We start from the raw sequence: 12,537 nt of genomic DNA, 5'->3' as shown, positions 1-12,537 counted from the left end.
TTAATATGTATCCCTCCAAAGTGGCTGACCCCAGTTACACGTAGTATACACAGGTCCCCTTGCTTTGCATCCTCCCAATCTTTACAGTAGCAGGTCTTTAATTTCTGCCAATCTGATAGGATTGAATTGGGTTGTTTTGAATCTCATTCCTCCAATTTCTAGTAAACTTGGGCATCTTTCCACTGCCAGTGTGGTCTCTTCTGTCAATGGTCAAGTCCTTACCTATTTTCTTTTTGGTCACTTTTTCTTACTGATTTGTAGAAAATTTTATTTTAATATATAAATTCTGAAGCATACTTCTTCCTTATATGTGTGGCACCAATCTGTGTCTGGTGTTTTAGCTTTATGTTAGGTGCCCTTGGTCAATCAGAAGTTTCAAATTTTTATGGAGTCAGAGAACAGTAAAAGGCCATTTTCAGGCTCATATAAGCACCAAATTTTGACACCCTTTGTATCCACATGGCTTTCTATAATTTCAGAGCTTCCCTTTCGTAATCTGCTTTGAGTCCCACGAGGCCCTGGGAGGTAGGAAAAGTGAGGACTGTTATTCCTATTTCATCAATTATAAGATGGAGACCTTGTAGTGGACATCTAGCCTTTTGGCCGCCTAGCATCCAGTCTTTCCTCTTCTGGTAACTGGCCTCTGATTTTTCTCTTGGGGAACCCCACCCCCTCGTAATCTTTGTCCTTGCAGTCTGGGTGGGGCTGGCCAACTGGAGCACACCATTCATTCTCCAGGCCACAAGGATAACATGGGACCTGAGCCAGGCCAATGACAGTGCCATTCTATCCAAAACTTGGGGTAGGATTACTGAGAAAGAGGTACTTTCTACTGGTAAACTTTATGTGAAAATGAAGCCAGTACAGAGGAGAGCAGGATGAAGACAGACCTATTCCAGACATTTGTACCTGGATCTAGCCATACCTGAAGCCCACTTATCCTTCAAGCCAGCTTGATGCGGGGTCCTGTCTCTTCTGTAACAGAGTCCTAATACAGACCTAGTCAGAGCAGGAAATGAAAGAGCCAAGACTGGACACCTAATTCTGAATCATTATTAAAAGTATGAAGAGGTAGAAAAGCAATTTCTAAATCTAAGAGGGAGGGAAAAATCACCTCATCTCTTCCACCTTCACTGACTCTGGCTTACCGAATTTCTCCAGGCCTCTTGGATGGAGCAGGGCACTGTGACCTGGCTGTTATGACCCCAAGGACATTTTCAATAGGAAGCCAGGATAGTACTTGATAGAAATAGTCAGCATCAAAGAAAACTGACATCAGCTTGAAGCTGCGTCACAGAAGATTGCACTTGGTGGAGACAAGGCAAAAAAGAAAAAAGAGAACAGGCAGGAAGGAAAGAAAGAAAAAAAACCTGACAGTATCAGCAGCTAGAGTTAGAAAATAAACATGGAAAAAAATGAGTGAAATCTTCACTGTAAAACTTACACAGAAAAGGATAAGCCCTGCTAAGAATAACTTCCATAAAAATAAAAAACTGGAGAAAATCAGGAACATCTAACTGAGCCATATAAAGATGGAATTGCTTAAGGAACGATTGAGTGGCATTCCCATCTGGAAAAGAGTTTCTTGATGAAATGCCATCGATATTGATGTGCTTCTGATGACATTTCTAAACATCCTAGAGGTCCCAGCCTTGTGTGGACAGGCTGAGCCCCTAGCCCTGTGGGCTGCATCCTGCTTCTTGGAGAACCGGTTGGGATGCTCACAGCAGGCACCCCGCCCACTCACCGTGGTGATGAACCTGTACAGAGGCTGCCGTCTCTCCGTGTACTTGACCGTGATGGGGCTTAGGTCATAGCGGAACCAGATGGCAGGGATGATGCGGCCAGTGTGGCTGTAGGCGACGTACTCCTGGGGTGGAAGAAGAGCGAACAGGGGTTGGAGATGTGAGACTCAGGCTCAAACCCTGTCGCATGGGGGATGGGGAGGATGGGTGGCAGAGGGTCCCCAGAAACCCACAAGAACGGGCTCTTCTCCCTCCCTCCCCCTGCAGAGCCAGGCTCCACGGACCCCTCCTCTCACACCCTTCCCCCCAGTAACTCTGCCATCAGCATCTGGATGGCCACCATTCACTGGGAGCATTTTGCACCCTTTGGGCTGCTTGGAAATGGACTGCATGACCTTGGAAGCAGCACCAGAATCAAAATAGGAGAGCAGGGCTGTCAAAGGACAAGTGTGAATGGGCTCAGTTTGAGTAAAGGCCTATTTCTCCCTTCAACTCCTGGGCCATGCAGAATCCATTTGTTTATTCAGTGATAGTTCACTGAGCACCTCTCCTGTGTGCTGGCCCCTTGCTGGTTGCTGGGGACCCTGAGGGGAGTACGCCCTGCCCCATCCCCAGAGGGACCCACAGTCTGGAGAAGGAGGCATGTAAAAAAATATGTGCAATACTGCAGCACCATGAACGAATGGCCCAATCTCCCCAGAGGTGCCTGGACAGCTTGGCAAGGAGGGGACAGTCCTCATGACATCCTGAGGGGTGTGTGTGTGCGTGTGTGTGAGAGAGAGAGATGTGGGGAGTAAGCATCTTCAAAGAAGGAACACAGAACTGGAAAGTCAGAGGGCACAGCCCCACCACAAGCCTTCCTCAGAAGGCACTGGCCAGGACTCCAAGGATGCCAAGGGGCTGAATTAACAGTGTACCCACTTCAGGATGCTGAACACCTCTCGGTTAGTCTCATTTGTCCTCAGCAACTGGAGACCAGACTTCAGCCCCAACCCCAAATGCTAAGGCCCAAGCCTTGCAGCTTCTTTAAGGACAGCCCTGAAACTTGCCTCCTCTGTTGGATTGCCACTGGCCCCGATGGGCGCAGCCTCACGTGCTCACAGTGCAGGCCAGGGCTGAGGCCACAGAGAGAGCTGAGCAAGCTGTCCTGGCTGCTGGGCCTTTGCCAAAGCCTCAAGGGAAGGAGCCTTGGGCAAAACAAGATCAGCTTTCCCCAGGGAGAGCTCATGGGGCAGGGTGACTGTCTGGGTCACAGCCCAGAGCTGAGGGACAGAGGAAAACAATAAAAAATAGCAGCAGTAGGTACCATTTGCCAAAGCCTTCTTTGTAGGTTCGGTGGTTTTAAAAACACTGCCTCATCTGACACCGACCTATGAGGTGGGCACCATCCCCGTTTTACAAATGAGTAAACTGAGGCACAGAGCGGTTATGTGACTTGTCCCAGGTGACAGAGCTAGTGAGTGACCGAGCCAGGTTTGAAACGGAAGTTTGCTCCACAGCCCACACTCTTTCTGTTCACCCTGCCTCCACTTTCTCCCATTTGTCAGATGCCGTCAGCACTTGAGGGTTCCAGTGAGATGCCCTCCAAGAAACAGGACCCCTCTGCCTCGGAGAGTTACACCAGAGCATCAGTGCAGGTGGAACAGAGTAGAGGGACCCCAAGTCACCCAGGAGAGAGTAGCTCCCAGCCTGGCAGGCTCAGAGGCCCCTGGTTCAGACTGAACAGGTGATGTGATCAAGAGACCAGGTTTTGGAGCTGGAGGAGAAGCTGGTTCTAATCCCCATTCAGCCATGTTATAGCTCCAGGACCACCTCTCAGTGCCTCAGTGGCCAAATCTGTAAAATGGGGACAATAATAGTCCCAATGTCAGAGCTGTCTTGATGACTGAAAAAGATGATGGAGGTAGAGAGCTTAGCATAATGTGCAGCCCACGGTAAGCAATCCATAAATGATAGCTACTACTCTTACTATTATTATTATTAGAGCCAAACAATATATCACCTTAAGGGGTCTGGGCAGTCCTGGAACAGAAAAAGAAGGAGAGTCCTGGTGTAAAGGGGTCTATTGGGGGTGCCTCAACCAATGGGCTTCAGGCATTCATGTCCCATGGCAGGGTCATTTCCAGGGAGACTGAGGCTGTCTTGGCTTGAAACCACTGTCTGTCACCCCATTCTGCTGGCTCTGACTGTGCTTTGCTTCCCACCAAGGCCTGCCTGCATCTCCGTGAATTTGAGTATTGAGGTCCTGGGACATACCTGTTAACCAACAGCCATCTGGTGTAATTCCAGAGCCTAATGATTCTGGATAACGAGCTTGTGCCCCACGAGCCAGAGCATCTGTCGTGTGCTAACCAATCAGGGTCCCGTGCCTGAATGATCAGGGCCAGATACAGGGCGGTGGAGATGTCTGCAAGCCCTAGACCTTTGGGACAGGCCACCTGCCTGCTCTTTCTCCAACAGATCACACCCTATGTCCCGGTTCGATTTCTTCCCCTTGACTCTGAGACTGGCTTCCCATCTTTACCCAGGGTAGATCACTCCTCCAGGAAAGGCCCGTTGAAGGGAATCAGAGGAGATCGCGCCCAGACACTTGTCACCGCGGCTCTCAGCCAGCAGAGGGCGCGATTGCACGCAGCTGCCACCCGTGTACCTTGTTGGCCACCGTGTACTGATAAGAGTACCGCTGCTTGCCACTCTTGTCCTCGTAAACCGTGGGCACGATCTTCAAGATGTAGTCATGGGAGGCGAGGGCTGCGGGAAGGACACAGCAGCATGAGGCAGGGGGACGGGTACTGCCCGGCCGGCAGCTCGTTTCAACCCTAAACCTGCTTGCCATTGCGGGGTGTGGGGAGGTTCTCAGTCTGCACAGTTTCACCACCAAACGACCCCTCTTCATTTCTCCCTTTGGGCACCAGGAATTGAAAGACTCCATCGGTCAGGATCTTTACTCCTGCACTGTATATAATGGTAAATTCTAGTAACAACCCTAATGTCCATCAACAGGGCAGCTGCTGAGGAGGGGGTGAGGAAGAGTTCACTCTCCAAGGGGGTATCATTGAGTGCAAAGAACTAAGTTAGGGACCAGGGTGAATAACATGTTTCCATGTATTGGGGGCAGGGAAGACTCACTCCTCTACCTGCGTGAAGAATTTTCTGAAAAGATGCCCAAGAAACTATTAGCGGCTTTAGCCTCTGGTGGGGGGCGGGATAGGAGGCAGGATTTGATAAAGGTCACATTTTGTTGTGCACCCTCTCATCCTGTTTGAATATTGTTACTTTTGGAAAAAACTGGGTTCAAGTTTTAAAAAAGAATCCACCAACCAGAAAAACTGCACCTATCTATAATGACTGATTAATTTCTTTCCCCATTTTCAATTAATGGGAGATTAGTTCTTCCTCCACCTGGTCCTGTCATATTCCACTGTAACTCTTACCCCTTCCCCACTGGATGGGGGAGGCTGCGGAGGGCAGGGACTGAGCCTTACTCATCTCTGTGTCCCTAGAACCCTGCGCAAGGCCTGGTACGAAGTGGACAGTGGCAAATGCCTATTGAATGAATGAATGGATGGAGGGCTGACTGGACAGAGGCATGAATAGAAGAACAGATGAATCAGCTTCTGATAAGCATGAGGTAACCAGAATCAAACACTAGGCTGATAGAATGCTGGCCCAAAGCTGCTAAATAGCATCCCGGGAAAGGTGATATTCCCTTGGGCCTTCTGGGATGCTGGGAGAAGCTCTCAGGCCCCTCTACTGTTGCCTTCTAGAATCTCGGGTCAGGGACCACGCAGCTAAACAACACAGAAATTCAGGCTTGTGGGCTCTAATCCTGGTCTCCTGGCTGAGTCAGTCCTGAGCCCTTGGACTCATCTTCTGTGAAAGGGTAGGGGATGTAGACGGTGTTCACAGCCTCTTCCTGCCAACACTGTGTCTTGGTAAGGAAAGGGCGGTGTTTCTTGAACCCTCTTGAGACCTGACTCCTCTGAACACCTGGGAAAAGTCCTGCAGCCTCAGGGCTAAGCCCATGAAGACCCCAGCATCCCTCTGCTCAACCCCGCCGGTACTCAGATTTCAGGAGCACTAGGGCCACCTAGGATTTAAAAGGCAGACACCCGGGCCTCACCCCAAGAGTTCTGTTCAGTGGGTGTGGGGTGGGGCTCAGAATCTGCGTTTTAAGCCAGGAGCACAGAGACCACACTTGAAATACGGAGTTCCAAATGCCCATGGCCCTGCGTTAAAAACCTGAAGGAACGAGAGAGTGAATGCCTTATGAAAATCACACCTGTAATAGTTCTGTTCAAATTTATAAAACACACAGATGATTGTAAAGAAAAAAAATATCACCCACAAAGCCACCTTGCACAGAAAATTGGAGATTCGCATTCTCATGTATACACTGCTAGACTTCTATTCATACTTATATTTCTATTTCCCTAAACATAAATATAAAACTGGATCATACTGAACCTTCTTCTGAGAACTGAACACCACGGACACTGTTTCAGGTCTAAGATACAGCGTAAGGTCTACAGCATTGGTTTTATCCATCGCCATATCCCCTTGCGCAGAGCCTGGCACATAGCAGGTGCTCAATAGCTGCTTGCTGCCTGAACACCAGTGAGGTTCTGACACATCACAGTCACTGCACTCATCCCCCAGCAAGGCCATGCACAGTGTGCTCAACCAGGCCCCTGGGACCAGACACTGACGCTGTGGCTCATTTTCACTCTTATAAACAATTACCTAAATGACCATTATTTTCCTAAATCCTTGCACACTCTCTTATTTGTTTCCTTAGCTTACTCTCCTCTAAGTAGAATTGATGACTCAAAGGCAATGACCAGTTTTAAGGCCTTTGGTACAACAGAGTCACTGCCAGTATCTTCAAACAGAGTGGTCTGTGCTAGGAAGAAAAACAGGTGTGTTGCTAGGCATGGGGGTTACTGTACAAAAGGTGGTCAGGGAGGGTCTCTCTGAGGTGGTGGCATTTGAGCTGAGACCTGAATGATAAGAAGCAGCCCCCCATGGGGGACCTGGGAGCAGAGGGACAAGCGGCGGGGACGGGGTGGGGGGGTACCAGGCTTGAGAGCTGAGGAAATGAGAGCCCGCTCTACCCCGGCTGTCTGGTGCATCTCATGCATCTCTCTTTCCACTGAAGCCAGCCTGAGATGGCTTTCGTCAGTAGCCCGGGAGCAGGAAAGGTTTTCTGTCCACACCCTCCATCAGCTTGCACACCCTGGGGCCTTCCTAGCTTGATCTTCTTCCAATATCAGGCAGCTGAGAGGTCCAGGCTAACTGCAAGCAGGTGGGGACAGGCCCCTTGGGACAACACGCTGCCCGCACACAGAACCACGATGAACACCCCACCATAAGAAGAATCGTCTCCCTCCAGTATAATCAGACACCTGCATGAAAACCAGGGGGCGCAGTTACACACTGACACACTGCAGGAAGCAGCATGAGTGGGTACGGACCCAGCTGGGAAGCAATACGGTAAATGTAAAGCAAGTCTTGTAAATATCAGAGGCGTTACTGCAATGGTGAAAATGTAGAAACCACAGACATTTTCCATGAAAAGACAGTGCCTTAAAGCACAGCAGAGCTGCTAGATGGGCAACCGTGCCTCCATTACCAGTGGAAAAACTGTACACGAATTGTGGTTATGATATAACACCAGGCACAAAAATCAGAAGGTAAGCTGCTTGGAAAAAATGACTTCTGCTCATGGGCAGGGATTCCCAGCGACACGGAGAAATGAGAAGCTTGATTTGTTGGGGCAGGTCATGGAGGATAGTTCTCTTTTGCTTGGATTATCCCAATTCCATTCCATGCTTAGACTGGTAGAGAGTACAGGCACACCTCGTTTCATTGCTTCACTTTATTGCCCGTCAAAGACACTGTGGGGTTTTTTTTGTTGTTTTTTTTTTTTACAAATTGAAGGTTTGTGGTAACCCTGTGTTGTCAGATGATGGTTAGCATTTTTTAGCAATAAAGTATTTTTAAATTAAGGTATTTACATTGTTTTTAAAGACAATGCTACTGCACACTAAATAGACTTCAGTGTAGTATAAACATAAATTTCCTATGTACTGGAAAACCAAAAAATTCATGTGATTTGTTTTATTGCAATATTCACTGAGGTGGCCTGGAACTGATCCCATAATGTCTCCGAGGTCTGCCTGTGAATGTATTTTAAGAAATGATTAAGGACATATGGGTGAAAAGGTGAGCTCAGGTGAGGAAATAAGAAAAGTCTTGGTAACCTGTCCTACAGGACCCAGTGGGTGGATCCGCTTGAGCAGACAGACCTCCCAGGCCCATTCCGTGCAAGGCCCCATGTCCGTCTGCACAGGTGTGTAGTATGTGTGCTCTTCTGCAGGTCTGTAAAGACGTGGCCTGCTCTTGAATCTGGGCCAAGGTGCCAGGGAGCCCAGCAGGGAGGAGGCTCAGGGAGGGGCCATTCGTGGGTGGGAGGGGCTGAAGCAGGAGGAGGGGGTGGGGTGGGGGGCAGCCCAGGTGGCCAGATCTGGCTGAGCCACCCACAGCCCTGTTCTCACGGTGCCACTTGGGGCCAGGATGAATTCTGGCTCGGTCACCACTCCCTGTGGGATCTAGGGTGATTATCTCAACTGACCACAATTCTGTGGCAGTAACGAAAATAATAATGATAACATCCAGTATTCATGGAGCAGTGATGATGTGCCTAGGCCTGCCACGACAAGTCACTTTTCTTCCCTTCTCTGTGAGACGGGGATAATTCCACTTCCTCACAGGCTAGCTGTGGGAATGAAGCATTAGCAGGTTGGCTTACAGCGAGGGCTCGGCAAACGTTCCCTCCCTCTCCACCCCGCTCCCTCCCTGCTGCACTGGGAATCTTGGGGCAGAAAGCTGTTCCCAGTGTGGGTACAGGGTACATACGGTTGGAGGTGAGTCTGTCTGCTCCCCCGAGAGCGTTGAAAGCTCCGTGGACGTTCTGGACCTGTGGAGAAGCACAGTGAGGGACTGACCCCAGGATACTACCACCTCTAGGCTTGGTCCTGGCTGTGGGAGAATGGCCAGGTGCAACCTGGTCTAGGGACCTTACCCGTGTGTAAAACAGGGATCCCGCATGGTCTGTCTCATAGAGACGTCGTGGGGAGCAAGATACAGACGCGGCAGAGGCCTGACACATGGTAGGCACTAGTTTGCTTCCCGTCTTGAGCACTTACTATGAGACACTCAGTCCTGGGTACTTAGCGTCATCTCATTTAATGCCCCTAGTGATGGACCATGGGCCCACTTTACAGAAGAGCAAACCAAAGCTTGGAGAAGCACCAAAATTTGTCCAGCATCTCACAACTGGTAAGTGGCTGAACTGAACTCTGATTTCAGGTCTGTCTGACCTCAAGCCTACATGGAATGGCTCTTTCCATTAAGGCACACAGAAAACTCAAGCAAAGGTAGAGCTGGGTCTCAGCATGCTCTTCCTGAAAGAGGGCCCAGGGCTGTTGGCCTCCGACCCTGTCTGCTGTGGGGAACATACAGCAGTTGTGAAGACACTCCTCCTCACGGCAGCCGGCCCAGCTGTGTCCCCCTGGCAGGGGCTGAAGGCCACGTCCCACCTCTCCTCTGAGGACAATGGGAAACCAGGTCAGCCTCAAGGAGAATCTAAAGCAGGACAAAGTATGCCCGATACATGGAGCATGTCATCATGGGCATGGTTAACAGGGGCTGCTGGGGTAGGCATCCTGGAGGGCTTCCTGGGGGAAGTAACACTGTCACCAAGATTTGTAGGAACGTGGGAAGTTAATCACGCCAGTAGCTCATGCAAACACATGAGTCTGGAGACTGAGAAACAGAGCCCGTGGAGCCCTAGAGAGGAAGGGGGTTAGGAGTGGAAAGGGAAGAGGTCAGAGAGGTAGGAGGGGACAGGCTCCTGCAGCGAGGGCCACTCCAGGAACAGTGGGTGACCTGACCCTGATCCTGGTCTCAGGTCGCTGATGTTTATCGAGCACTTAACAGAACTGCGCACTCTTAAGAAGCTCAGAGGAAAGCTTGTCCATTGCTGCCTCGGGATTGACTATCTGAAGGCTTGGTTTCTAACCCAAGAGGACAGTGGCTGTAGAGGCAAGAGGGCTAGAATAGTCCCTCACATCGCTGCATGTCAGGGTTTTATCTGACATTCATTTGTATGATTATCTGATTCATTTCTGTCCTCCCCTCTAGACTATACAATACTTCACGTGGGCAGGGACTACGCTCATCCTCACCGATATGTGCAAGACCTGGCACATAGTAGGTGCTCAATAATTACCTGTTGAATGGATGATGGATGGAGAGATAAATCCTCAGCTAAGTGTTCTACATCTTTAAAAAATCCTATTTCCGCCATAAGGGCCAAGCAGAAGGCTATCACTGTCCTGTTCTATGGCAGCAGACAGCAATGCAAGGCTGCCCTGCTCTTCCTCTCTTCTCCTCCTGTCCCCTGGCCTTGGATGTAGCCCTTTCCTCACCTCCCTACCTGCAGCCTTGCCTCACGGCCGGTCTTCCACATGGCAGGTGGGTGCTCTTTCTATGACACCCACCTGCCTGGGTCAGCCCCCACCTTCTTCTTTTTTTTTTTTTTGCGGTACGCGGGCCTCTCACTGCTGTGGCCTCTCCCGTTGCGGAGCACAGGCTCCGGACGCGCAGGCCCAGCGGCCACGGCTCACGGGCGCAGCCGCCCCGCAGCATGTGGGATCCCCCCGGACCGGGGCACGAACCCGTGTCCCCTGCATCGGCAGGCAGACTCCCAACCACTGCGCCACCAGGGAAGCCCCAGCCCCCACCTTCTTAAACCTATCGTGGGTCTCTCGCTCCACCTAAAACTCTGCTCCCCACCCCCCCAGATGGACTCTGCTGAGCCCTCTCTGCTGACTCTGATGAGCCTCTGGCATCTCATGTACAGAACATCATTCTGATGGTCATGGACACTTGCTGATCCATTTTTTCTGAAAGTGACCTTGAGGGTCTTTTCTATGAAAATGACTGGTTGGATGTGCGAGAGTGGGTCCTCTAGGAGAGGGGTGATATGCAAGACTTCCCTGTCCTGTGCTTGGCCAAAGTCTTCTCACCCTTTAGCGCGTGGCTTAGATGTCACCTCCTCAGGGAAGCCCTCCCTGACCTCCCAGGCTTGGGGGTACCCCGCCCCCACCTCCACATCACTGTCCCGAATCCTATGCTTCTCTTGTCCCTTGGAACTATGTTTATTTATATTTAATCTCTTCTTCCCTTGAGGGCAAGAATCCTGTATAGTTTATCCACCGCTGTTACCCCAGAGCCTTGCACAGAGCCTGGCGGAGAGCAGAAATTTTGAGGGGGTCTGATGAATCCATGAACCTATGAGGCACAGTCAAAGAAGACCCGGGGCCAGACACACCTGGTTTTCAAGCTATATGACTCTGGGCAAGTTACTGAACTTCTCTGACCCTGTTTCTTCCTCAGGTAAAACAAATGCCACCCAGCATCCTTCAGGGGGTTCTTGTGAGGGTTAAACAAAGGGTCATCTAAACACTGCTCTCTAGGTGAGAAAGTGCAGGCTTGAGTGCAGGCTGAAGAGGTCGGAAGTTCCCATAAGGAAGGATTGTGGATTCTGGTGGTGCTGCCAGTGAGTTGCACGGCCCTGGGTCGTGACTCTGGTCTCAGTCTCCCCCTGTGCACACTGGGGTTCACAGTGCCTACCTCCCCGGCTATGTCGAGGATCTGCTGAGCTGGTGGGTTGCAAAGGCAACTGGGGTGCTGCCCAGCGCTCATATATAGAGGGCCCTCGGCCCTCCACCTGCCTGTGGCTTGTCAGCTCCCGTCCCACTGGGGTGGTGAGCACCCCACGTCTGTCTCTCCCATGGCCGTGTGAGCCCCTGTGGGCCGGCAGCATCTTACCCTGCAGGGCCTGGTGCAGAATGAGAGCACAGAGGACAACTACAATGGCCATAGCTCATTTCACTGACCGGTTACTCTGTGCCAGGCAATTGTGCTAAGAGTTTCACGTGCATTAATTCATTTTATCTTCACTACAATTCTATGAGGCAGGTACAATTGTTGTCCCCATTTTACAGATGAGATAACTGAGGCTTAGCAAGACTAAATAATTTCTCCAATGTCAGACAACTAGTAAGTGGTGGAGCCAGGATTTGAACCCAGCAAAGCAGGCTGGGGAACGTCCACACAGCAGTCCCTTGGATGGAGAGATGGGAGGTGTGCATGTGAAGCCTGTGTGAATTCACCTGCAGGAAGTGAGTCCACAGTCCCAGGGCAGGCCATGCTTCACTGAGTGTGTAGACAGCAAGTCTGGCCCAGGGAGACTGGGCCTTCTCTGTTCCCAAGCACCGTCTCCCGGAGGAAATTCTCTGGGGCCTCCAGAAAGGCTGGGAAGGCGATGACCAGGCCACTCGGGCTGCGCAAAGGTGCCCCGGGAAGGAAGCACAAGCAACACGAAGGGAGAAAGGAGTGAGAGAGGGCACGGGAGGCGGTCCCCGCGCTGTGGCCCGAAGCCAGACTCTGATTCAGACCCAGGCTCTGCACCAGGCTTTACCCTCTCGGTGCCTCAGTTTCCTCATCTGAAAAATGGAGACAATATATAGTATCTACCTCTGGGGCTGCTGAGAGGATAAAAGAGGAGCGTGCTTGTGAAGTAAGCTGCTCAGCACGCACAAAGCATTCAACCGGCATCAGCATTCCTGCTGCACGTGGACGTATGCAGCATGTACGGGGGGCGGGGGTGGGTGGGGGTGGAGCAGTGCAGGTATGTGTATGCCTCTGGGTCTGAGTGTGAGAT

The 12,537-nt window shown here is 50.9% G+C and overlaps 1 protein-coding gene across 1 annotated transcript in view; it reads right to left on the bottom strand.

Annotated features, from left to right (window-relative positions):
* The window catches only part of ERGIC1 (endoplasmic reticulum-golgi intermediate compartment 1), a 107,428-nt gene that overhangs the window by 11,038 nt on the left and 83,853 nt on the right, over nt 1-12,537 (bottom strand). Inside the window, exons 7-9 of the mRNA XM_082621494.1 lie at nt 8,664-8,724; nt 4,396-4,496; nt 1,748-1,870 (exon numbers count right to left, since the gene is read on the bottom strand). Of these exons, the coding sequence (XP_082477620.1) occupies nt 1,748-1,870; nt 4,396-4,496; nt 8,664-8,724 (285 nt within the window). The remainder of the gene's footprint in view (nt 1-1,747; nt 1,871-4,395; nt 4,497-8,663; nt 8,725-12,537) is intronic.

The sequence above is a fragment of the Mesoplodon mirus genome, assembly GCF_964341445.2.
Source record: "Mesoplodon mirus genome assembly, chromosome: 5".
NCBI lineage: Eukaryota > Metazoa > Chordata > Mammalia > Artiodactyla > Ziphiidae > Mesoplodon > Mesoplodon mirus.
Note: the sequence above shows the minus strand (reverse complement) of the source record. Positions and strands in the feature narration are given on the sequence as shown.